The sequence below is a fragment of the Mus caroli genome, unplaced genomic scaffold (genome assembly GCF_978045245.1).
Source record: "Mus caroli unplaced genomic scaffold, Mus_caroli_1 scaffold_19, whole genome shotgun sequence".
Classification (NCBI taxonomy): Eukaryota; Metazoa; Chordata; class Mammalia; order Rodentia; family Muridae; genus Mus; species Mus caroli.
In genome coordinates this window covers 39,920,682-39,946,883 of record NW_028227274.1, presented here as the reverse complement: position 1 = coordinate 39,946,883, position 26,202 = coordinate 39,920,682, and the positions used below count along the sequence as shown (strand labels likewise).

The following is a 26,202-nucleotide window of genomic DNA, read 5'->3' as shown; positions in this document are numbered from 1 at the left end:
AGAATTCTGCTATTACTGTCAAAGGCTGTTTCATCTAACACTCTTACTAACTTAATTGAAAGAGGCGTCTTAAAAGTGAGCCTTAGGATCACTTCCCTAACAAGGTTTCTTAACAGAATCTGTAACATTTTAGCTTCCCACGGTCAGTAGCAATTCTGAATGTCAGGAATGATTAGGCTCCAGAAACCCTTTCCCCTATGACAAAGAGACCGGAACACCAAGGAGAGTGACTGTTTTGATGGCTCAGACACCACTGGTGTCATCTCCCCACTGTTCTGCCTCCACAGTGGTGAGCTCTCTGTTCCTGACATTGCTATCAAATGACATTTCAGATGCATTAATCTTTAATAGCTGACCTTTAATTCTGATAAGCAATAATTTATATGTAAGATACGTTTACTAAAAGATTAGAAACTAGTTTACTAAAGTTATATTTCTATAGAATACAAAGAGTAAGAAGTTCTTTGAAATTCAAATGTTAACATCTAAAAAGACTTCTGAAATCTTAACACACTTTAGTGATCTCAGAGCATGCAGTTCTAAAACCCAGTTCCAGGTTTACAAGGCACCTTATTTATGAGAATTTAAAGCAACTGTATACAGTTTGCTTACATTCATAAAATAAGCCTTATGAAGAGAAAGTGATTATAAATGTGTACAACAATTGTGCAAATCCAAGGAAAACACACATCCAACTGCTACCGCCTACAACGAAGCACCTTACCTTCTCCCCTCTCGTCTTTGAATCTTCTTTTTCTTTCTTCCTTGCAGCCGCCACAAATTCATTAAACAATGCTTCTCTATCTTTCATCTTTTCAATTGCTTTGAATCTTGAATCTTTAGCATGTTTGGCAGCAAATTCACTGAAAGTAGCTCTGTAAGAAAATGGTCAAGCATGCCAACTTTAATTGACTATTTCTGTTTCTAAAACAAGCATAAAGGAATATACCACTTTCCTAGCAAGAACATATTCCACAGACCTTCGGGTCCCAAATCCAAACTGACCCACAGAAAGGAATAGAAAGAGTGACAGACTGAAAATGTGGTTAGTGAGTGTATGCTATCAACCCAGATTAGGGGAATATAATAAATTACTTTTTAATAAAGGCACACCAGGAATGAAGAACACATGCATCTAGAGACTTAATGACTCATTATGACACTCAAGGGTGTAGCCAAGGCTTGCTTCAAACACAGTGGAAAATCTTTTCTGACTACTCTTCACAAACTAGACAAAGGACATAGGGTAACTTATTTAAAGCAGATGACTACAGATGAAATGACAGTGAGGTACCTGAAGGAGAGAATTCCTGAGGTATACCCTACTGGAATTCATGTGCAACACAGGGGCTACAAACTTACAAGAGTTTGGGCACTAAAAGAGCAGAGAAAGAAGTCCTAGAGACAGGAGTCCCCAGAAGACTGACTGAAGGATAATTCCCAATGGGGCCTCAAACACAACCCACTGTTGAAAAGCATGGCATAACCACTTTCTCTGTCCCCAGGATTAGAGTAAAAGAGCAGGGCTGAAGAAATGGCTCATCAGTTAGGAGCACGAACTTACTACTGCCCTTCTTGCAGATGACCTGAAGTCGGTTCCCACCACCTACCTCAGATGGCTCACAAACAACTCCACTTCCAGAGAGCCAACACCCTTTATGATCGTTACAAATGGAAAATGGGGCTTATTTAATCTCTTTTAAAATAATTTTAATTAGAAAAACTAAAATGCATTATCTCCCATGTTAAAACAAAGATTGTATTATTTTAAATAGGATTGAAAATCTTGCCTAAACAGTTTGTGTGCAACCATAATAAAATTTAAGTTATTGAGAAAGCATACCAGAAAAATCAACCACACGTAGTCAGTTAAATATCATCTTGTTCATGATACATCAAGCACCTTACTTTATAATTTCAAACTAGAAAAATAATGGTTTAACAATATTTTTTTAGTCTAAAAATCAAAATTTAAAAGAATTTATTTGAGATATTTATGATACATAAAATATCTGGTATCTTTTACTCTAATAGACTACAATGAACTTTTTTAAGCATTAGATTCCTATGAAGTTTTTGGGATAGTGGCTTTGTTTTGTTTTGTTCATAGTTTATTTCTCAATCTTCAAAAGCACTATTTTAAAACAGCAGATGGGGGGGGGGAATCCTCTTTGGGAAATAGGCGGATAAATGGTAGAGAATAGAGAAGTATATTTTGACCATAGAAAATACATTTGAAATTTTCATTATAAGAACGAAGCTTTCATTAGTTTACATACATAGATATTTATGATACGTTTTCATTCTTTCCTACTTGGAACAATCTACAGTATTCTAGTACTAAAGAGTTTTGTTTTGCTTTTTTATATCGGTGTTCTCCAAAATAGTTCAATAGATAATATTCTCTCACATTTAAGTTATTCTCGTTTTCTTCTATTTACTTGATAAAAGTGTTATTTATGTGCCAGAGTTACAAGAGTCAATGAAGCAACATAGCACACCTCAGACATCTTACCTTTCCCTCACAAAATAACCTGCAGTGTACAGATACAAGCACTTTGACACTTCTATTTGCCCAGAAAGCACACTGGAGAGACCAGAAATACAGTAGGATTTACTCTCCTCTGTAAGAGAGCACCACTCCTGTTGCTTTTAGAATTCTGATTATTCCCAGACCAATGAGGGGTTTGTTTAGTTGGTTGGTTTTTTGGTCAATTTAATTTTTTGCTATTATTGTACATACATGTGCATGATGTGTGGATGGGTGTGTACAGGTGGAGTAAGAGGAATCTTTGTGGGAATCAGTTCTCCCCTTCTATATTATGAGGGTTGTAGGGCTCAAACTCAGGTTGCCAGGCTTGAAGAGTGAGCACCTTTACTTAGTGAGCCGCCTCCTAAACTACCATTAAGAAGTTTTAGTCAGTATCTCTTTACTAATTGTAATAGTAAATGGCTTTACTAAATCGTTTGAATATCCTATGGACATAAGTCTTAACTAAGAGCAAGTCAGTATCTTCCACAGTCACGAAGTCCAGAGAAATAGTAATCTAACCTACTCACATTCCCAGTGTCTCCCGTAAGTCAGTCTAACTATGACCCGCAGTGTACGCTCTATGAAAAAGCTCAAGCCTGTCTGTAGTATGAAATTTCAACCCCCAAATGTTACACTCCGCAGAGCCACAAATACTCATTAGTTTCCTATACTTTGTACGAGCAAAACATTTCTTTTTACACTGTGGACTTAAAAAAAAATTACATTAAATATACTCTAATCACTCCTCCAGAGTTGTTTGTACAAAAAAAAAAAAAATTGCTTAACAAAAATAACCTGTACTGTAAGTGTCATTTAATCCAGAAACCCATGCTTCTAGCCTCTCACTGTGGAATGCCCCATGGAGCTGGAGTTGTAGCTGAGTGGTATAATGCCAGCCTACTGTAGAGCTCCCAGTTCTAGTCCTTTTGTCTTTTCATATAATATATTCTGACCATGGTTTCCACTCTCCACTGGGTTTCAATTCTAATACCTTAAAACTTAAACAGATATACACTTCCACAGCCACGCATGCAGTACAAGTCTATAGACACAATACTTGGGAGGCCCAGCAGTCTGAAACACTCTTAGGCAAAATAGTAAGAGACACTGCGGCAGAAACAAAAAGAAAATAAAAACAAACAAAAATTCCCCCAGGTACTGTTGTTCACAGTCACAAGCAAACCATGAACAATTCATTCTTCCTGTCTATACTATTCTAAGCAATACCAGAATGAGGCAAGCTCCTGTCACAACTATCTCATTTGCTTGCTGCTTTATCTATTAAACAGGTCTAACCTGATTACCCCAATCACCCTGTCGCACATCCCACACGAGCTCAGGGAGAAATGCACACTGAGAGGTGACTACAGTAAACACATACCTGGGATTGAACTTTGCTTCTTCCATCATTTTTTTGAAATCTTCCTTGGCTTGCATTATTTTGTTTTTCTTTTCCCTGCGTTCTTCTTCTGCTCTGGTCTTGACATACTGATCAAACACCTATTCCAAAAAAAAAAAAAAAAAAAAAAAAAGCAATGTGTTAAGTCAGTCTTTTTATTAGAGAATTTCAAATTGAAGTCTCCATAGGAACCGTATAGTCGGTGTCAATCACTAACGGTAGATTATCTCCAGCAAGTCTCACTCTAAAGCGTCACCAGAACAGTACACAAGCACACAGCTCTCCAGAACCAAGGAGAAAAAAGCAGCCAGTTTCTTTTAATTTCAATTCAAGAATGCAACAGTTACAGTGAGATTGAATGAATTTTAAGAGCAATTCCTAGTTATGTTCTATTTATACACATAAGCAAAAATACATTATTAAGGGACAACTACTACCCAGGCCTACCTAGGTTCTGGGATGCTAGTAATAGTTCTTGAACTTGGTAACTTACATTCATCTTATAAACAGTCACTCATCATTTGGCATTTCTGTGTGTATCCTTTTCTTCCTAAGTTAAGTTTCTGGGGCTGAAGACTTGGCTCCATCAATAAAGAGGAAGTGCCTGAGTTCAGATTCCCAGCACCCACAGAAAAGCCAGGAACAATGGTATATATACATCTATACCTCAGCAGTGGAGGGAGGAAGGGGTAGACAAAAGAATCCATAAAATTTGCTGGTAAGCCAGGCTAGCCAAATCAGTAAATTCCAGGTTTAATCAAAGATTCTGTCAGAAACTAAGATGGACAGTGAGGAAGATACCCAGTGTCAGCCTCTTATCTTTACTTGTACACACACATTATACCAACAGAACACAGACATGTTAATCAAAGATTCTGTCAGAAACTAAGATGGACAGTGAGGAAGATACCCAGTGTCAGCCTCTTATCTTTACTTGTACACACACATTATACCAACAGAACACAGACATGTTTACTGAAACATGAGACTATTTAAGTGTCAAGTCAACAACATTCATGCTGGAGCTGTGATCTTCTATCTTGTAAAGCTCTGTCTACCTTCTAAAGCTCTGAGTATCACATTAAAATAAAGAGACAATCCATTGAAATATCAGAATTATCTGCACCAGAACCAAAACTCCTGCACACAAACTATTCTGTAAAAACACTATTTTATAACATATCTATATTTATAAAACTATTGTCACAACATACAATAAAAACTTTGACCCTAGCCAGGCGTGGTCGCGTACACCTTTAATCCCAGCACTTGGGAGGCAGAGGCAGGTGGATTTCTGAGTTCAAGGCCAGCCTGGTGTACAGAGTGAGTTCCAGGACAGCCAGGGCTGTTGTTTTGTCTCGAAAAAACAAAAACCAAAACAAACAAACAAACAACACTTTGACCTTTAGGCTACCTTTTATCCAAAACAACACTAAGGAGACAAGTCTTAAGCTAAAGCGATTGGTTAGTAACAAAGGATGTAATTCTAGATTAAGATATTAAACAACTTGGATTTTTTGTCATCAAAATACAAACTTAGATAGGAAATTATATGTGCAAATGTTTAATGAGCATCTATTTGCTTTCTCCTTAACTTTTAAATAAAAATAAAAACAAATCCTTAAGATATTTATCCTTGAATGTCAAATACGGATTTCTCTTTCCTCTCAGAAAGTAACTAGTTTTTTTATTTTTAACTTTAAAGATTGATTTATTTTTATGTGCATTGATATTTTTTGCCTGCAAGTATCTCTTTGTGAGAGTGCCAAATCCCCTGGAACTGGAGTTACAAATAGCTGTTGAGCTGCCATGTGGGTACTGGGAATTGAACCCAGGTCCTCTGAAAGAGTAGCCAGTGCTTTTATGTGCTGAGCCATCTCTCCAGTCCCAACACTAGAGTTTAAAGATAACTTCCTTAGATAGAATCATTTCCACACAGAGGCTCTGTCTGAAACGTAGTGTCTTTGTTGTACTGCAACTCTAACAAGGAGCTCAGTTTCTACCACACTGGCAATGTTCTGGAAGTTAAAGAACTTGAATCCGAAGTATAGTTCTTGGATTTCACTTAAGAAATTTTTAGCAACATAAGAATGCATTATAAAATGTTAAGTCTTCCAGAGCTTTTCTAACAGGGAATGATCCAAACACCACAGACCAGGAACAAAACTGCTGCAGGAGTGTATATAATATGTACATATGTATGTATGTAAAGAACGTGTGTGCGCATGTATGACACAGTACATGTATGGCCTGCTTAGACTGGTTTTCTTCTTCCATCATGTGGGTCTTGAGAAAAAAACCTCAAGTCAGGTATGGCAGAGGTTCCTTTATATGCCGACCCACCTTGCCAGCTACAAACTACTCATTTCAGGTGAGACCTATCAGTGCTATTTAAAAACCATACCAAATAGCAATGAAGGTAAACAAACAGACTGGCCAGGCAATGGAGATGACAAGCACCAAATGTGCCTGCCTTACTTAAAGGCTGTTGGTGTGGCTATAGCAAACACAAGAGAAGAACTTTAAGAGGAGTGACTACATGTAAAACATTCCATGTCTAGAATCTGTTTTCTCTTCATTGAAATGGGATATGTACTAGACAATTTTAAGAACAACAATTTAATCTGATTTCTCTTAAACTTAATTAAATTCTCTGGCTACTGTGTAGAAAACTTGAAACCACAGAACAACTAGAATAGAAATAAAGGAAAAAGGAGGAAAGGGGACTCCTGAAAAGAAAACCAATAAGGAGCTACAAGAAAAGAGTCCACCTTAGTGGTTTAGGGTAGAGTTACTGGTAGGGGAAATAACGAGTGAGAGGCTAGTTACATAATGTTTTGGAGGTTGACTTACTGAATAGAACTAGGGAAAATAAAGGCTCAAGTTCATTCATGGCTATAATCCCAACACTTGGGAAGTAGAAACATCTAAAACGTGGCCAGTTCATGTTTTAGACTCTAACAAAACAAACAAATCAAACAAAACAAAAAACCAAGGCCGATTCACAGTATGTTGACAGCATACTGACAGTTACATGCCGAGAATGAGATGATCACTCCTGAACAGTTTAAAGAAAGTATTCAAAACGCAACAGCTACAAAGCTTAAAATGAGCATGCAAATATACTTGGAAAGTCATGTTGTTCTACTATAAATATCAAAGCACAGACACTACAAATATTCTCTCTTCATTAATGTTCACAAGTAGGTCTGCATGCAAAATGATAGGACTGCTGAGAATCACTCCAATCGTTACACTCTAAATATTCAAAATGAATAGCACTGCTGCCAAAAGAAACTTCACAGCTCAAGTGTACTATGAGGACATGACTCAAGTACTCACCATTTTACAGAAGATGGTACAGAGAATTTAATTATTACATAAACTGCAAGCATACAATGCTTTGGAGCAAGAAGCAATTACCATGAGGTGATACTATGCCGAATCATCAGGGGAATGACAGCTAGCAACAAGGTGACTACTTCATGCACCTCTAGTTCAGCAGACACCTTGAGGAGACCACCTCATTTCTCTACAATTATGAGACAATCACTTTAACAAATCCTTAGTTGTTGGCATGCATGAGATACAATGCCAAGTGCTACACCTCCACAGTATTTATATAGATACATGCATAGACAAGTTGGCACACTCCTTTAAAAGGCAATAAACAGTGGTTATGTCTACTGGGAATTATAGATGGGTGCTTTTCCTTTTTATAAAAATTGTATTTTGCTATCTTCTACTCTAATAGCACAAATTGATAAATGCTTTAGAAATAACTTTTAAAACTGCCACAAATATAACTTCATTAACTATGAAGCACGAGGACAACATGTTCTTATAAAAGTAACAAAAATAAGCCGGGTGTGGTGGCGCACGCCTTTAATCCCAGCACTCGGGAGGCAGAGGCAGGCGGATTTTTGAGTTCGAGGCCAGCCCGGTCTACAAAGTGAGTTCCAGGACATCCAGGGCTACACAGAGAAACCCTGTCTCGAAAAAACAAAAGCAACAACAAAAAAAGTAACAAAAATAATCTGGTTCCTAAAGTGGGAAAGCCTCTGCACTGACGTACTAACTAAGCACTAAGATGCAAAAGTATACTGTGAAGTATTATTAAGAAATAAAGTGTGAGGACTTCTAGAAGACCTGGGTTCAAGTCTCAGTCCCCACATGGCAGCACTCAACTGCCTAACTCCAATTCTAGAGGAGCTGATATCCTCATACCAATGCACATTCAAAACAAGACAAAACATCCTGGCAGTGGCTCAGTCTGAACGGTATGTTTTTACTGCAGCAAGAGACAAGTGCCAGAGGACTGCCAGGTTAGCCAGCCTGGGAGTTTCTGTCTCAACACTTAAACACTAAATTTCAAAATGGTAAATTTTCACTGTTATAGCTCCTTTTACCTGTTTTCTTTCTTTAGGATTGAGAAGCAAGTACCGAGGGTCAAATACTATCTTGTGCAACTCCTTCTCCCATGTTGAAAAAGCAGACACCTTTAAAATAAAAAGAAAGCACTGCCTCATAATTAAGATACTCGACTCCAGAAAGGTCATAATTTTGCTTGAAAACTACAGGGCATCTTTTTGTAAAGGAGACATTAAAACCATAGTGAAGTTTCCATCACTAATAAATTAAAAGCAGTGGGAGGCTAGCAACAGCAAATTTCCACATTAATTGGCTCTGACCATTTCTTTGTTATAAAGAAATAACACACACTTCATTGCTCATTAAAAATAACCACTACTGTGTGACATTTTAAACGTAATACATCAGAAAAAGCCTTGAAGATTTGCATTTTGATTTCACATACTAACTGCAATCTTGTGATTTTAAAATTTAACAGTTTACTTGTTCAAACACATTTGTGACTACAACCAAAAAGTTTCTTTCTCCGTTAAGCTTCTAATATCATAAGTATCAGTTATTTCACCAAAAATTGTTCTGAAGATATTGGAAGAATCATATATACCTTACCTATCCGAAGTAGTCCGAAATTCTGTAATGTTAATACTCATATGTGTTACCGAAATTATATGACCCAACAAATGTTAAATGCTACTTATACTTTAAAGGACAGTAAAATGCCACTTAGTTAAATATAATATAAGCCAAGTAAAAGGCCACTTCACAATGTGTACAGTAATTTAACAGGTTCCCTTATCCTTCCCACCCCATTTAATGAGCACTAACCTTAGATTTGACCTTTTAGCAAGACATATTTATATTACTTATATAAAACAGAAATATCTCCCCCAAAGATTGTTTTCTGACCCCTCTCTCTAGCAGCATGTCCTTGAACTGCTTCATTCGAGCCTCCAGAGGGACAATGGCCCTTTCTCGGGCAGCTTTAATTTCAGCTTCCATGGCAGCTTCTTTCTCTGAATCAATGTCTTTATTATCATCTCTCCTATAAAAAATAAATCATAAGGTGATATTAATACAATGGATACAAATCTTACTAAGTTCTTAAAATCAGTGGAATTTTCAAGGAACTAGAAGCAGCATATTTTTGACATAACAAACCACCCTGAGGATGTCATATAAATTATATGGCACAACTTCCATTCTAATAATAATAAAATTACAATGCTTCTAATGTTACAATGGCTACACTGGTTAAGAAAGAAAAAAATATATATATATATATATCTTTAATGTGCTTTCTCTCTCTTACTTCAGTTGTTACGTAAGGTGAACTAAAAGAAAAGGGCTTTTCTGGCATTGCTTACAAAACTATGTTAGAATCAAATAGAACATAATATATTTTTAGTTCTTGAGATAATATTTTTAAAAATTAGCATTTCCCAAACTATCTTATTATTAATTCAGGAAATATTTTAAGATACATTAAAAATTATGAAAAGGTCTTAGTAATTTCAAATCTTTATCTTAAGAATAAAATTAAATAACTTAAAAGAAAAATACTGTGGCCAAGTGTATAGTGAGATAAACACCTTACCTAACCGACATTGTTCCTCACTTTCTGGTGACAAGCTGACTTAAGTTGAAGGGCAGGTCTCAGAGAACATGGGCACAAGAGTAGTTTGGAGGGAGCACTAGGAATTAGGATGGCTCAGCAATGACTTAGCCTACTTCATGTTTATCCAAAACTACACCTCAGGGCTAAGAAAGGGCAGACCTATTGCTTGTGTCTACACAAGAAGACATAAACAGGAAATCACGCTATGTCTCAAAACATATACACTATTAAAAGAAGGCCTATATTTGTATAACTAATCCAAGAAATAAATCCAATGTACTCAGTGTATTTGAACAAATCTTCCTTCTTAAACATGATCAACTACATAAAACTATTAAAGTTGGTTTATATTCTTTTTTTTTTTTTTTTGGTTTTTCGAGACAGGGTTTCTCTGTGTAGCCCTGGCTGTCCTGGCACTCACTTTGTAGACCAGGCTGGCCTCGAACTCAGAAATCCGCCTGCCTCTGCCTCCCGAGTGCTGGGATTAAAGGCGTGCGCCACCACGCCCGGCTGGTTTATATTCTTGACATAAGTTACTGGAAGATCAAAACCATTCTACATAGTAACCCAAGAGCTACAAATGGAGCTAAGCCTAATTAATAATGAGAGGAAACTAGCAATTGGGGATGGCTCAAAAGAAATAGAAAACACAATCCATGACCCGCAGGAGCTTAGGGAGAGTCTGTGACCTAAGACATGCACAACATAAACAGGTAAAGCCATCTGCCAAGCAATATACTTTCTTTACAGAGGAACTACTTAAATAGTTAGAGGAGCTCAAAGACAGCTACGAAATATGATAAAAACAACAAACAACCTTTACAGAATTACACTAAATGTCACAATACAAACTATCACTATCTATCTCAATAAAATACATAAAAGGAAAACTTAAGCCAGGAAAAACAGGCTTTTAGCTTTGTACCTAAATAGAGAAGCTCGGGCAATCCACATAAAGGACTTCTTTGACATTCTCCTGATAAAAGCAGTTAAAACCCTTACAGAGATGTCTATAAGAACAAACAATTAAAAACAACCTAAAAGTTTAACATCACAGAAATATCTAAAATTATGGCACATAAACAGAATGAATATATTTACAATTAATTATTAAGACAAATGTCTTATTTTACAATTTTTAAAAACAAAAAATTACATAGCCACAACTAGTAAAACTACATTTGATTAAGGAATAAAAAGGTCAACTATGCAAATGAGAACAGCTGCCTCAGTTATAGGATTATGGTAGCTCTCTTTAATAAGATCTTAATTTAACATTGTTGCCAATAAACAGGTATTGAAAGAAAGCTCTCTTTACCAGAGTCATCCTACTCATCTTCTCAGCACAATCAGGCTAAAGTCAATCTGTCCTCTTTCAATCAGGACTATTATCAACCAGTCCTAATAATCGCCTTAGACTTTCATATCTGCTGACAAACAGTAGTCCCATTCACATACACCCTCAATTCCAACTTTACTCCCCCAGTAAAAGTAACCTCACATCTTGCCCACACTTGCTCCTAACCGTTATCTTCCAGTGTCTCTCAGTACTTTCTAACTAGTGAGTCCACTCCTTCCCAGGGAGGAATGAATAGTCTCTAGGAACAAGCAAGTGAGAAGATAAACACATATAAGAAAAAGGTGTCCATTTTAATGACATCCCTTGAATGGAGTTTTTGAAGGTTGATATAAATTTTATTCTTAATAACCTCTAGACCTATTAAAGTCTACAGAAAATTAATCAATTAATGCCTAAATTTCAGCTAGCTTCATAATATCTATTTGTATGACCAAGTATTCCGAATTTTAACAACAGACCACACCATCTCTACATTATAAAAGCTAATTAATATCAGGTCCAAGAAAGAAACTATGACAACTGTTTCTTAATCACATAGATATTCCACATTCCCTTCCAATCACAAAGTGACAACCTCATCAACTCCATCCTGGAAATCTACTGGAAATGCACAAACTATGTATGCATTACTTACTTCCGCTTTTTGGCTTTAATAGGCTCATCTTCATTCATTTCTTCCATTAATTCTTGTTCTTCTTTAACTGTAAGATAAAAATTCATTAAAACACTGAGTAAAGCATACGCAGGCATTAGTGAATTCCCAGCCACTGATTCTTTCGCTAGTCACTGCTGGAACATTAACATTCCCTTCGATGCATGAAAGGCTGCCATTTACAGTCATGTCACTCACTTGCACTCATTGAGAACTGCCACTTTTGGATGGAAAGCATTGTTGGAGCCGGGTGCCCTAGCAAAGACAATTCAAACACTGTTATCAACATTTACACACACATATTCACAAGCTTTTTAAAAATGTAGTTTGAATAAAATATCTACCAAATAGTTACTCTTTAATTCAAAATGTAATATCAATTTGGTTTCATGTTTCCTGCCCAGCCCTTATCTTTAGAATGTGTGAGTAAAATTTGCTAGTTTTTAACTTTACAAATAAGTAAAACTCCCAATTCATAACTCATAACATTTTTTTAGAATGAATGCTTATGTAAAAAATTTTACTCAAATATAAAGAAAATGTTCCAAAAACACCCAAAAGCAAATCACATGCTTTCTTGGCACTGTTTCCTATGATTGTAAAGTGTCATCACCACACAGTATCATACAAAGCAAATAGTACTCAAGTTGAAAAAGAATGATAGCACTGCACCAGATAGGCAGTTACACTGACCCGCCTGCCAAGTACTGAAAAGCACTAATGCCAGAGCCACATCTATGTGCTCCATGTAAACTTCTTGGTCACTTTAAAGACAGTACTAAGATTTGTTACATTAGAAATGTTAAATGATTCACCATATTTCTATATTATTTATGAGTATGAGTTCCATTTAAAACACTGAATAAATATAATAAAAATTGAGTTAAATTGCCATCAGGAATTATACAGCAAAAAAATTACACACAAGTGTTTGTACCCAATATTCTGAAATACTCTCAAAAGAGGCAGTAGATTTTAACATGTCTTAAAAGCTAAGGATTTCTATATTCAAGAAGAAAGCTATTATCTAGTTCAAAGGATTTTTGTTTTTCTGGTTGACGGGGTCTTATTATGTATATGTAGCCTTGCTAGTCTAGAACTCATTAAAAAGACCAGACTGGACTGGATTCAGAGATCAACCTGCCTCTAGCTCCCAAGTGCTGAGATTAAAAGTGCATGCTACCACATCCTACAGAACTGACTTTTATAGTTTTATGAAATTTTGCATTTTGTAGACTATAAAATTTTAGAAAATATAAAAAAATCCTGCATAGTTTGATTATTGCAAACTGTATCACTAGTACAAAAGGAGGTGGAAGTCTATCTAAGGGTTTCATTAGCATTAAAAGCATTAAGCCAACAGCAACAGTTCCAGCATCTCAGACTAACTGAAAATATTAGCAACAAAGTTAAAAAAAAAAAATCTACAAAATAAACTATTATTCAAATTCTTTACATTTTTATTTCTTATTGTATCCAAACCAGAATAGCAGTCTATTTTTTTTTAATTAAATTTATTTCAAATGGCCTTTATACTATTCATCAAATAGTTAAAAGGGGTTAAAATCAGAGGATGAATTCCTAATTTGAAACTTACTTAGCTTCTTCATGTCTTCCAATCCTTTTTTATGAGGGGGCTCTTGAATAATTTTGTCAACATCTGCCCTTCCAATCAAATCATCGGGCCGGTCCCACATAGAAAGGCGGGTGGTAGGATTGTAAAAGAAGACCCTCTCATCACCAGTCCAAACAACACACCTAAAGATAATATAAAACACCATTTTCAAAAAACTTTGATAGCTAATTTAATGCTAACTCTAAGAGGGGAAAAGGACAGGCAAACAGTAAGACAGTGATAGGTCCTAATTAATAATGGTTTTCATAACAGTTTTCAGAACAAAAGAGATGAATGAATGATTCCAGAAATGCAAATTCATCTGTAGATGGGAGTTTAAAATGCCAGTGCAACCAAACTTAAAGTGTAAGTTCAAAGGCAACAAAAACACTACTAATAACTCTATAGCTTAAAAAGCAAACCATACTACCTAATAAGTTCTTGTTATTTCTTAATAAACCAACATCACACATCAAATGCAAACCTGATCTAATGATAGAAGATGTCAAATGTAGAGGACTGCACTGGAACCCCATAAAGCACTGCAGTCCACTAATCCTACTTTTACAATTAGAAAACTAAAGGTATAACAAAAAAAAAAAAACGTGTATGAAAAGGACTTGTAAGTTTAGCATTAAATATATAAAAGTATAGTGAGTCAAAATTTACAGAAGCAACTATAAGGGAAGGAATGGATATTCCCTTCAAGTTTTTAGAGCAGACAAAGTCCAAAGGAAAGCAGATCTCTATGTCCAGACAATTAGAAGTCAATCAACACTTTTAAGCTCTCAAAGTAACCTAGATACTGAAATGAACGAAGGATCCTATGTTCAAAGAAATCTAAAGCAAAAACTACATTTCATGAAATTACACACACACACAACACACCTAAAACTACTCAAAAGATAGCAGTTTTCAGAATAGAAATAGAAACAACTTAAAAGATAAACAGAAAATTTAGAAACTTGAATAACTGATATTAGGGTTTGAGCGCTGACTCTGAATTTAAGAACACTGCAGAGGCCCCTGGTTCAATACTCAGCACCCACATGGGAGCCCATACAGAAACAGCTCTGTCAGTGGATCTAATGCTTTCTTCTGGCCTCCCTGGGCACATGGCACATAGACATACAGATAGGTAAAACACTCGCACACATAAAATAAATACTTCCAAAGGCATAATATGAATGTATGCTGTATGAAGTACAGATCAGTAAACCCCATAAAACGTAACTCCAAGAAAACCAGACTAGACACAGAAAAAAGCAGCCATGAATAAAAAAATAAAAGGACAAAAATTCTAACAACAACTAAGGATTGAGGAGGTGAAAGATCCTGGCAGAATGTAAAAGGACACAGAAGCCCTGAAATTGGCAAGATAGACGTCAGTGTTAGCAGAACTAGCTTCACTGATTTAGAAAAATAGAGGTGCACAATGCTCTGGCCACTCCTTGAACCTGTGTGTCTGCCAATGTTCTGACCAGGTGTGTACCCATTGCTGCACCTTCATTAGACTCTTTCCTTGTACCCCTCCTATACCCATTTCTTGAGAATAGACATTGTTTAGATCTGGAAATCCCCTACTCTCCCCCTTCTCCTCCCCCCCCCCAAGGGCCTATAAAAACTGGGACCTCTTCCCCCTGGAGGTCGACTCCTCTACCCCTGCGTGGGATATGAGTCGTCCCCAGAGCTCTGGCTTTCCCCGAATAAAGCCTCATGTGGTTTGCAACAAGCTCGGTCTGTCGTGAGTTCTTGGGTGTCCGCTATTGTCCTGAGGCCTGAGCGAGGGGCTCCTTTCGGAGTCTTTCAGAGGGGAATGGCAAAATTTATATGAAGTAACTTTATTCCTTAGCAAGAGCCCCACAGGGTAAAGTACAGAGAAACATCTTTAAAGTTATGGAAAAACGAATTACCAACCAGAACTTCACATCCTGCAGAAACAAAAAATGGAAAAGTATTTTCAGATGAAGAGAAGCTAAGAGGTTCCAATCTAGAAGACAACTCTAAGAAAAATGGCCTTCATGCTGAAATAACTCAACAAAACCCACATTTTTAGCAGTAAGTAAAACACAACAAACGGTAAATATAAAAGAATTTTTCTTTTTAAGTTCTTTGAAATTCTGTCTATTGGCATTTTAATGCACGTAGCAGGTGTAAGATAACTAGAACATTAGTCAGTGTGTACAATACAGGCTTAAAGGGGCCTGTCCAGCAGGTTTATACATACAATAATACATTTATTTAAAACAAAATGGAGATTAGGTATGATATTTTCCTGAAATAACAACTGATGACAAGAGATGTCCTCAAAAAGCCAATAAATTAAGCAGAATGCTAAAGAAATTAAATAAATTGCAATTATGATAGAATAGAGGAAAATAATTATATTCCAAATTCAACAATATCAAAACTTATATTAACTGTTAATAGGCTGAAACTATTATGGTTGAAAAACATATCAATAAAAGCAAAAACTGACAGAGGAGATAAAAACATTACACTAAAAGCTGTTTCTAAGAAACACTTTAAATATAAAACCATAATAATGTTGAAATATAAAAATATAAAGTCATAGTAAACAGGAAAATAGAGCTGGGTGTGCTGATACACACATTTAATCCCAGCACTCAAGATGTGAAATCTCAAACCCTGGGACAAGCCAGGCAGTGGTGGCACACGCCTTTAATCCCAGCACTTGGGAGGCAGGCGGATTTCTGAGTTCGAGGCCAGCCTGGTCTACAGAGTGAGTTCCAGGACAGCCAGGGATATATAGAGAAACCCTGTCTCAAAAAACAAAAACAAAAACAAAAAACAAAAAACCCTGACAAATGGAGAAGGTACCCATTCAACATATCAAAGCAGAGCTGGCCACCAGGTTCTCCCTGGAGCTGGGCTGCTCCTTCCTAGATAATTTTGGTTACCTGTGTAACCCTTCTGACCTCTTGGTTTGGCTTGCCCCTCTCTTCTCCCTTCTCCCATGGCCCAGGGTCAAGTCCACTGCAGACTTTCCCAGACATCCCTGCCTCAGGCTCTGCTCTCCCTTTATCTACAGTAAACTTTCTCTCCAACCACACCTAGGAGCAGCCACACCCTCTCATTATTTCTTTTGTTTTCTCTTTTTTCATTCACAGTAGAGGTGGATCCCCGTGAGTTCAAGGCCAGCCTGATCTACAAACGGAGCTAGTTCCAGGAGAGTCAGAGCTATGTAGAAACCCTGCCTCAAAGAATAAAATAAAAAAACTGAGGAATATACACCACCAAACAAAGTAGAAAAGAATGGCTGGGCTTCAGTTATAGATAAAACAAGCTTCGAGACAAAGAATACGATGAGAAACAGGGAGAGGCGGTCAGTTCATAAAGATGAAAACAAGATGCAACAATTACAAAATGTGGACAAGCTTGCCAATGGGGCCTCAGAAAAAGCAGTCAAGAATGAACAAAATACATTAAAAGTGGCATGGTGGCCAAACACTACAAAGGAATCCTGGTTTGAAAACTTACATTAGAGCAGAACTTTACTAATGACCTAAGAACTTAACATAAAACAAAAGAGCATGACATCAATCCACTGCAAATTAAAAGGGACACCTTGACACGCAAGCAACATTTATCCAGGAAATGCAAAGCATTCAAAGTCCCTGGTAATTGATCATTTAAAAAAAAAAGGGGGGGTGGGGGGAGCCAGGCAGTGGTGGCACATGCCTTTGCAGCACTTGGGAGTTTGAGGAAACTCTGGTCTACAGAGTGAGTTCCAGAACAGCCAGAGCTACAGAGAAACCCCCCTCTCAATAAGGGGAAGTTGAGGGTGAAAAGAATCAGATTTGTTTTCTAAATTACTAAAACATCAAGGTAGCCTTTAAAGCTGATAAAGGCTTCTGAAAAACCTACAGCTAACATCTGAAAATAAAAAACTGATTTGGTCACAGCAGATGTGGCTCAGTACTTGAGAGCTTTTACCATGCATAAGATCCTAAATTCAATCCCTATTAAAATAGGAAGGGAGGGAGGGAGGGAGGGAGGGAGGGAGGGAGGGAGGGAGGGAGGGAGGGAGGAGCAGAGAAGGGAGAGAGTGATGTTAAGACACTTTTAATCCCAATGCTAGGGAGCAGGACAGAAGAACTCTTGTGAGTTTGAGGCCAGGCTGACGTATATAATGAGTTTCTAGGACAGCCAGACACTATCTACTTAAAAAAAAAAAAAAAAGAACCGAGCTGAATGCTCAGCATTGGTACAGGGAGTAAGGCAAGGTTGCACTATAAGAGAATCAATAAAAGAAGAAAATTAATGAAAGACATAGAAGAAAAGCATTTTCATTTGTAGATGACAGGTTCAAGAAATCCCAGAGAGGTCCCTAAAAAGTTGTCCTCTGACCTCCAAATGCGTGCCATGGCACGTGTGCAGTAGTCAACAGTATCATAATGCCTAGGACTATGTCTAGCAAATCATGGTCAACTCAACAGTGAACACTGTCCTCAAATTAGAGGCCTAAACTGGCAGTCTTTTCATAAATTATCTTCACGAATCAAGAAAGATGTTATTATTCTCTCCAACTTCCCTTCTGTGTAGCTCAGACTGCTCTCAAACTCATGAAACTCCTACTTCAGCCTCCAATGTACTAAGATTATATGCAAGTAACATCACAGCAAGCTTCTCTCTTCCACTCTTCTCAGAGCAGAGTCAGAGCAGAAACCACATATGTGTATTCACAGAAGCTGTCAGAGAACCTCAGAATTAAACAAGAAACACAAAAACATTCATCCATAGTACTACGAAGAAATAAATCAATGAGTGAGGTGTACTGTAACTTTCAAAGTGTAAATGAAGGCCAGTGGGCTGAAGGACAAGCCGGTTAAAGCAAATATGGCAAATTAAGAACTAGAGACTCTCAGTGGTCACTATACACACACTGTGTGTACTCAGCAGAGAACTAGAGACTCTCAGGAGTCACTTGCACACATATACTCAATGTAAAACTACAGAATCTTGGTGATCACGAAGCACATGTTGTATAAACTCAACATAGAACTACGAAAACTCAATGGTCACTATGCACACACTATATAAATTCAATATTGAAGAATTCTTGACATACTTGCAAATTTAAAACTTGCCAGAACAAAATACTGAGAGAATTAAAAAAAAAAAAAAAAGAAACAAAAAAGAAAACAGAAAGGGTCTACGCAATTTTCAGTAAATTAAAAAAAAAAAAAGATAAACTCAAAAGGCTTTTCTATGACATTTCTGTTTAAATGTATATGCAGGAGGAAGAGGGGTTACACGTAAGGTCAAAGACCACCGTCTGGAGTCAGTTCTCTCCTCCTGCCATGTGCATTCCAGGTTATAAAGCCTGGTAGCAGATGCCTCTATACGAAAGTATTTAATAAGTTACAAAAGTATTTAATAAGTTAAGCACACAGGACCTAGAGTAATTGAGGGCCACTTGGGAAGTGGAGGATGAGGAAGGAGCTCAAGGTCTTGCTCAGTTATAGAACATGCTCAAGGTCCTCCTGACTTGAAAAAACAAAAAGCCACAGACTAATAATGAATGGAAAACAAAAGCAGTCGTCACTGTCCACTATAGTATAGAACTATTAAAGTAACTATAAGCTAAACTCTAATAATAAATGGAAAAGTTAATTAAAGTCTGTGACCTTAAAAATGTATATGAGAATTTTCAAAACTTAGAACCAAAAACTCATTGGTTTCTAGAGAATAAGAATACAGGACTTCTAGGCCGGGCGTGGTGGCGCACGCCTTTAATCCCAGCACTCGGGAGGCAGAGGCAGGCGGATTTCTGAATTCGAGGCCAGCCTGGTCTACAAAGTGAGTGCCAGGACAGCCAGGGCTACACAGAGAAACCCTGTCTCGAAAAACCAAAAAAAAAAAAAAGAATACAGGACTTCTAATTTGACCTTACTAGAAATAAAAAAGATCAATTAACTTGACTTCATCAAAATATTAATTCTGGTGCTGGAGGAATAGGTCAGCTGTTAAGACTGCTCGTCTAGATGACCCAGGTTCAATTTCCAGCAACCACATAATGAATCACAATTGTGGGTAACTCTCATTCCAAGAGATCAGGATGCGCTCTTCTGGCCTCCAGACACTAGGCAGGCACATGATGCAGTCATACACGCAGGCAAAACACTCACTTTAAAATCAAATGAAATAAATATTAGTTCTATGGTACTAGGGATATGACCCAGACCCTCACATGCTGCTCAGCAAGTAGTCTACCACTAGGTACTCCACTAACCCTAAATAGAAAATTTATACAAGGTGTCAGAATAAAACAGATTCAGATAAACTGGATACATGTAAAAGCAAAAGGGTTAAATAGCAATATATAAAAAAGATAATATATTACTTTTACTACCAAGCAACGCCCCCCAAATTAGCAAACACTGCAGAGTATAGCTAATAAAGATGAAAGTGCCCAACCTCATCAGCATTCTAAGAGAACAGTAGCCCAGATGGCCACAGTGACAACGACTGCAATCCTAGCACCCAAGACACCAAGACAGGAAGAACCTGGCCAACCTGAGCTACACAGGAGGATGTCTTGTCTCAAAAACAAAGATAAAAGTAAATACACAAACATTCCTTTGTCCAATCATCAGGGAATTGTAAAATTTCACAACACTGGTATAAACAGCTGGTGAGCTCAAGGCTGCTGTCTGAGAAAACTGGCAGAATCCTTAAAGTCCTCCAAACTCTAATAACCAAAATTTTAAATAGCTATTACCATTTGCCTCAGCTTTTTCACATCTAGGAATCAACACAACAAAACCAGTTGAGTATGTTCACAAATGACCGAACCAAATAGTTACTTTTGTAATGCCAGGGACAAATGGGCATTAAAAAAAAGAACAAAACACAAACTGGCAAACACAGAGAAGGAAAGGAGGGATGCAGGGAGGGAGGGAGGGAGGGAGGGAGGGAGGGAGGGAGGGAAGGAGGGAAGGAGGGAAGGAGGGAAGGAGGGAAGGAGGGAAGGAGGGAAGGAAGGAAGGAAGGAAGGAAGGAAGGAAGGAAGGAAGGAAGGAAGGAAGGAAAAGCAAGCAACCTTACCAATCCCTCTGTAGAAAAATTATACATTATAATACAATAACTCTATGACAAAAGACATATTCCAAAACATCATTTCTGAGACAAAATTAGTAAAAAAAAATTTTTAAAAATACATTAAATGTGTTAAATAATATTCCTCAAACACCCACAAAGTCCCCCAAATGCAACCAAGCAGAAGACCTAGGAAAGTCTTACGTGCACTGAACAGCAGAGGTTTACTAAAGGTCAAATTCTTTCATTTTAAACTGCAGACACACTTTATTATATGCTCCTTTTAAATTAACTGGTTTTTTAATAACTTTCTAGACTGCTTGTTACATATAATCAAATTTCAAACTAAATACCTCTTTTAAGCACAAGTGCCCCTCAGACCTACTTCAACTCTAGGCACCACACCAGCACAGGGAACAGGGCAGAGCAGGGCAGTCAATTGGAGAAATGCTGATCTCATGCTAAGGCAATGCTGACTACGAATGGGAGTATTGGATGTTTCTGCTTGTAGAATACTGTTTGATGGATACACAAAAGCTTCAAACAGGCACTCTGACAGCAAACTAGAGCCTGCTACCATCTAGGCTTACAGGACCAGAAAAGTGTAAGGTGTAAGAGCCAAGTGGGTAGACATCAGCCTATCTGTGTTAAAGGGAACCTCATAACAAAGGTATGGGACCAGGCAGAATAACTAAAACATATACCAAATTTTAGAATAACAGTTGAGAGGTATAGCATGAATAAATTAAATAATAAAAGCCTTTTAAAGGATCAAAGTGTAAAACCAGACAGTTCATACAGTTTCATTATAAGACTTTTAAGCTGATATTCTCAATGAAATTAAAATGGTCATTACTGTTACCTAGCAACAAGGAGACCAGAAAGGTGGTATATAAGGTATGTATGTGTTGAGTGGCCCAAAAGGCTGGGACTGGGAGTAGGTGAGATAAATGGATATCAGTGGCCTGTAGTAACAATCCATTTAAGGCAGAGGTTCTCAACCTTCCTAATGCTGTGACCCTTTAATACAGTTCTTCATGTTGTGGTGACCCCAACCATAAAATGATTTATTACTATTTCATATCTGTAATTTTGCTACTGTATAAATCATAATGTGGATTTCTGATGTGAAAGCCACAGGCCCAGAAGGCTGACACTCCTCACTCACTGCTTTGCTTTTTACACCTGCCCTGCTGAGGATATCAGATCAAGAAGACATCTTCAGCCCTCCTCCATTTTCAACCCATACCTCTCTCCTTAAGGGAAAAAAAAAAAAAAAATCACTACATAACTTAGAAGGTCAATGATTAAGAAAAACCTAAAGATAAAAATCATAAGAAGGACAGAAGAGATGGCTCAGAGGTTAAGAGCAATGACTGCCCTCCCAGAGGTCCTAACTTCAATTCCCAGCAACCACATGGAGACTCAAAACCATCTGTAATGGAATCCAATGCCCTCTTCTGATGTGTCTAAAGATAGCTATAGTGCAGACATACATTTAATAAATAAGTAAAATCTTAAAAAAGAATTCATAAGAAATACAGTTAAGGGTTTAGAGGGAAGACTAGATCCAAATGTCTAGACATCAAATTACAACACAACTGGTCCAGACCAGGAAAAGAAAGAAGCAATAATTACACCAAGTCTAAAAGAACAGCAGCTACTCTGGCCAGGTCCATATGTGAAACGTGAGACCCAAACAGAGTCAGGTGTGAAGCTGCTTAATTTTTCATGAACACAGAGAAGTCTAACTTAGGAGGAGCCCGTGTAGTAAACACAGCACAGACTTTTTAATAACTCTGACTTTATATCAGACACATATTTTACATAATTAACTTAAACAACTTTATCAAGTAAGTGTAAAACATACACAGAAAACTATACCTAGGGTCTTTAAAACGTACTTTTACTACAACCCTTAGTGATATTCCCTACACACAAAAATAACTAGAGAACGGCTTAACCAGTCTTAGCAATTCTGTCAGAGGCAGTGTCAGTGCTGATGTTGTGACCTGTGTAAGGAATGCAAATAGTAATCACTGAAGAACAGTCATTTTAGCAGAAAAAACAGAAATTCAAAGATGTGAGATGATATAGTTCAAAAAAATGGCAGTGTAAGCCTCACTGGCACAAAATAGCATGAAGTCTTACTGTACCTTTAAATGTGAGGATTCCATCTACATTCACTAGTCTTTTAAACTAGTAAGAATTCAATAGCAGCACTGTCCCTATATTCAATACTGTGACCTGTAAACTCAACTTTTCATAAAAAGGACCTTGGAAAACCAACTGAGTCTCACACTGGAAATGCACAAGACAAGCCTCAACATCTTGTCCCAACAGAAAAAAACAAAATTATGAAAGAATTGGAAGATCAGGAATATATCTTTTTTTTTTTTTAAGATTTATTTATTATACGTAAGTACATTGTAGCTGTCGTCAGACACCCCAGAAGAGGACATCAGATCTCATTATGGATGGTTGTGAGCCACCATGTGGTTGCTGGGATTTGAACTCAGGACCTTCAGAAGAGCAGTCATTGCTCTTAACTGCTGAGCCATCTCTCCAGCCTCAGGAATATATCTTATGAGAGCCAGAAACAGATATATCTTATGAGAGGCAGAAACAAGACAATGAGATATCAGTGAAGATATAATCTCTCTACCAGCTAGAAATATTTTATGTTTATGTTTAAATACATTTAAATCAACTATTCTGTAACTGGTAAGTCCTTCCTAATACAATCTGTCCCTTTAAGATACCAACGCTGAGGATATCTCTCCACAAATATTTCAGTTAATAAAGTAAAAAGAATTAATACAAGGACATAGCACATCAACCCTTAATAATTTATAGGAACTAGTCTAGGGATTTACCACCTTGCACTAAAAACATGCTGAGAATATAACTTCTATACTTAGGGAGATGTGCACGTAAGGTATTGAACACAACTGCCATTTATCTACTACAAGCTATTAACAATTTGCAGTGGTTTTTAAAAAAAAATTTATTTATTTATGTATATGAGTATACTGTAGCTGTCTTCAGACACACCAGAAGAGGGCACTGGATCCCATTACAGATGGTTGTGAGCCACCATGTGGTTGCTGGGAATTGAATTCAGGACCTTTGGAAAAGCAGTCAGTACTCGTAACTGCTGAGCCATCTCTCCAGCCCCCACAATCAAGTTTCAACAACCAAAAATATCTCCAACAGTTTGAGCCTATGTCCACTGAGGAGTAAGATTGCTGCTGACTGAAAACCACTGATCTAAGTATCAATAACTGATCTGATCATCAGTATCAGCTACTAACATCAGTCATACACACAAACAACTAGAAGCCTTTTAGGAAACTCAAAAGATCAAACTTCTATCTGATCACACTCGAGATCTGCTTGTTATTTTGTAGAGAATCCAGAAACAACATTTTCTCAGAAACACGGTTTTTAAAAGAGATGCAGGGCTTTAGGTGGAACAACATTATGAACTAACCAGTACCCCAGAGCTCTTGACTCTAGCTGCATATGTATCAAAAGATGGCCTAGTCGGCCATCACTGGAAAGAGAGGCCCATTGGACTTGCAAACTTTATATGCCCCAGTACAGGGGAACGCCAGGGCCAAAAAGTGGGAGTGGGTGGGTAGGAAAGTGGGGGGGGGGGAGTGTATTGGGGACTTTTTGGATAGCATTGGAAATGTAAATGAGGAAAATACCTAATAAAAAAATTAATTCTTAAAAAAAAAAAAAAGTAAAAAAAAAAAAAAAGAGATGCAGGGCGACTACTGGAAAAAAAATGGGGGTTGGGGAGAGCAAAGGGGGAGGGGCAAAAGCAGTAAAGCAAGGAAAAGCTTTAGGAACAGACACGTCGGTATTTGTGCAGTCAGTAAGGGCTAAACAAGCAAGACAAGTCATAGAAGAGACACCACTGTGGCAGAGGAAGAGCAGAAAAACCAAGCCCAGGAAGAAATGATAAGATTACTCCATAATTAAAAAGTCATATTTATAGAGTGCTATAATAATTACAGTGAGAGCCTACATATGCATGCATACACTTACATATAAATTAATTTACAACATTAACAGCAAGAAGCAGGTACAAGATCTCACAGTAGTTCAAACAACATCAGTACAGGGCCATGAAAGGAAGACGATTTATGTGTGATAATTATAGAAAATACATATGGCAATTGATTTCTAAGTCTAAACACCCCAACAAAAATCAAAATATCCAATAGTTAAAAAAATGTATCTGACCCATACTTTTACAAATTTTTCTTCCTACAGAAATGTCATTTAGACAATCAAGTATAATAAAAAAATAAAATTGATCAGTTAAGTACATACCACGGAGTACCAGGGATAGGAGTAGTAGCTACTGGCTTTGCCTTCTGGGCAGCCTTTTCCTCTTCAGTCATCTCTTCTTCTTTGGGCTCCTAAGGGAAGTCGTATTATATCAAATTAATAACACAAGATAAATAAGAAATAAACTATCATTACAAACACCTCAAGTGAAAACCAACCCAAGATCTCTTGTAAGAACTCCAAGGACAGATTCTGAGTAGGAATTTCTCAAAAGACTACATCCTTGCCCTACATTAAGAGCTGAATCACACATCAGCAGAAACAAGCAGCAACAACTGGCCCTATCTTAGACATACTAGCTATGCACTTACAACTGAAATAACTAGTAGAGAAAATTAGAAGACCTCTTCCTTTAACATCGTTTTGGTTTTGGTTTTGTTTTTTTCTGCTAACTTCTATAGTACTGAAACATGGCTATCATTGCCATCTTAGAGAATAAAAGCACCTTCCCAAAATCAGAACTCTAGTGTTACAAAAGGACCATTGCACACTGAGACCGACAGTGGAGAGGGCGGATGAAATACACTCAACTCGTAAGATGTACTTCTAACTTTACCTCAAACTAATTGTGTTGCAAGGTAAGAGTTTGGAGATTAGGTCCAACCTCTAGCCCAAGATCCTTCTTTCAATGTACCTTGACTAAATATAAGAAGGAAAGAGCTAGAGATGGCTCAGCTGTAAGAGGTGTGTGTACTGCTCTCCTTGGGTACCTGAGTTCAGTTCTCAGTTCCCATAAAAAGCAATTCCTAACTGCCTGTAACTAGAGCTCCAGTGGATCTGATACACTGTTCTAGCCTCCAGGGGTACCCACAAATACTACAAATACATGCAATGAAAACACACACACACATTTTAAAGTGAAAATATATATAAAAATTAATGAAATTTTCAAAGAAAAGGTATTAAAAACTAGAACTACCTTTAAAAATTAATGAAGCTTCCACAGCAAAAATTATTAGAACTTCAAACTTTCAGAAGTCAGATGACAACTATTTTAATAGAGGGCAAACATGTGTTCAGTTGTGTGTGAACCCTGGCAGGCGACTCAGGCCTTGGGCCTTTACCTCCTTTATCTCCTTCACAGGCTCTTCCTTAGGATCTTCCTCTTCAGTCTCCATTGGCAATGGCTCTTCAGAGGCCTCCTTAATTGGTTCTTTAATCTTCTCATCTAATTTTTCTGTTAAAAAACTAAGATGATGTCATTCAAGAGTTTTTCTGTAATTTTTAAAAGAA

General features: G+C 37.3%; 1 protein-coding gene across 3 annotated transcripts in view; it reads right to left on the bottom strand.

Annotated features, from left to right (window-relative positions):
* Tcerg1 (transcription elongation regulator 1) overlaps positions 1 to 26,202 on the bottom strand; it is a 61,639-nt gene that overhangs the window by 10,718 nt on the left and 24,719 nt on the right. For all 3 annotated transcript variants that reach the window (XR_002376977.3, XM_021150562.2, XM_021150563.2), the window contains 9 exons: positions 26,034 to 26,146; positions 24,952 to 25,040; positions 13,528 to 13,688; positions 12,129 to 12,185; positions 11,913 to 11,979; positions 9,210 to 9,345; positions 8,342 to 8,431; positions 3,915 to 4,033; positions 725 to 875 (listed from right to left, as the gene is read on the bottom strand). Coding sequence is in view for 2 of the 3 variants with exons in the window: in XM_021150562.2 (XP_021006221.1) it covers positions 725 to 875; positions 3,915 to 4,033; positions 8,342 to 8,431; positions 9,210 to 9,345; positions 11,913 to 11,979; positions 12,129 to 12,185; positions 13,528 to 13,688; positions 24,952 to 25,040; positions 26,034 to 26,146 (983 nt within the window). In the remaining variant the exon portion in view is untranslated. The remainder of the gene's footprint in view (positions 1 to 724; positions 876 to 3,914; positions 4,034 to 8,341; positions 8,432 to 9,209; positions 9,346 to 11,912; positions 11,980 to 12,128; positions 12,186 to 13,527; positions 13,689 to 24,951; positions 25,041 to 26,033; positions 26,147 to 26,202) is intronic.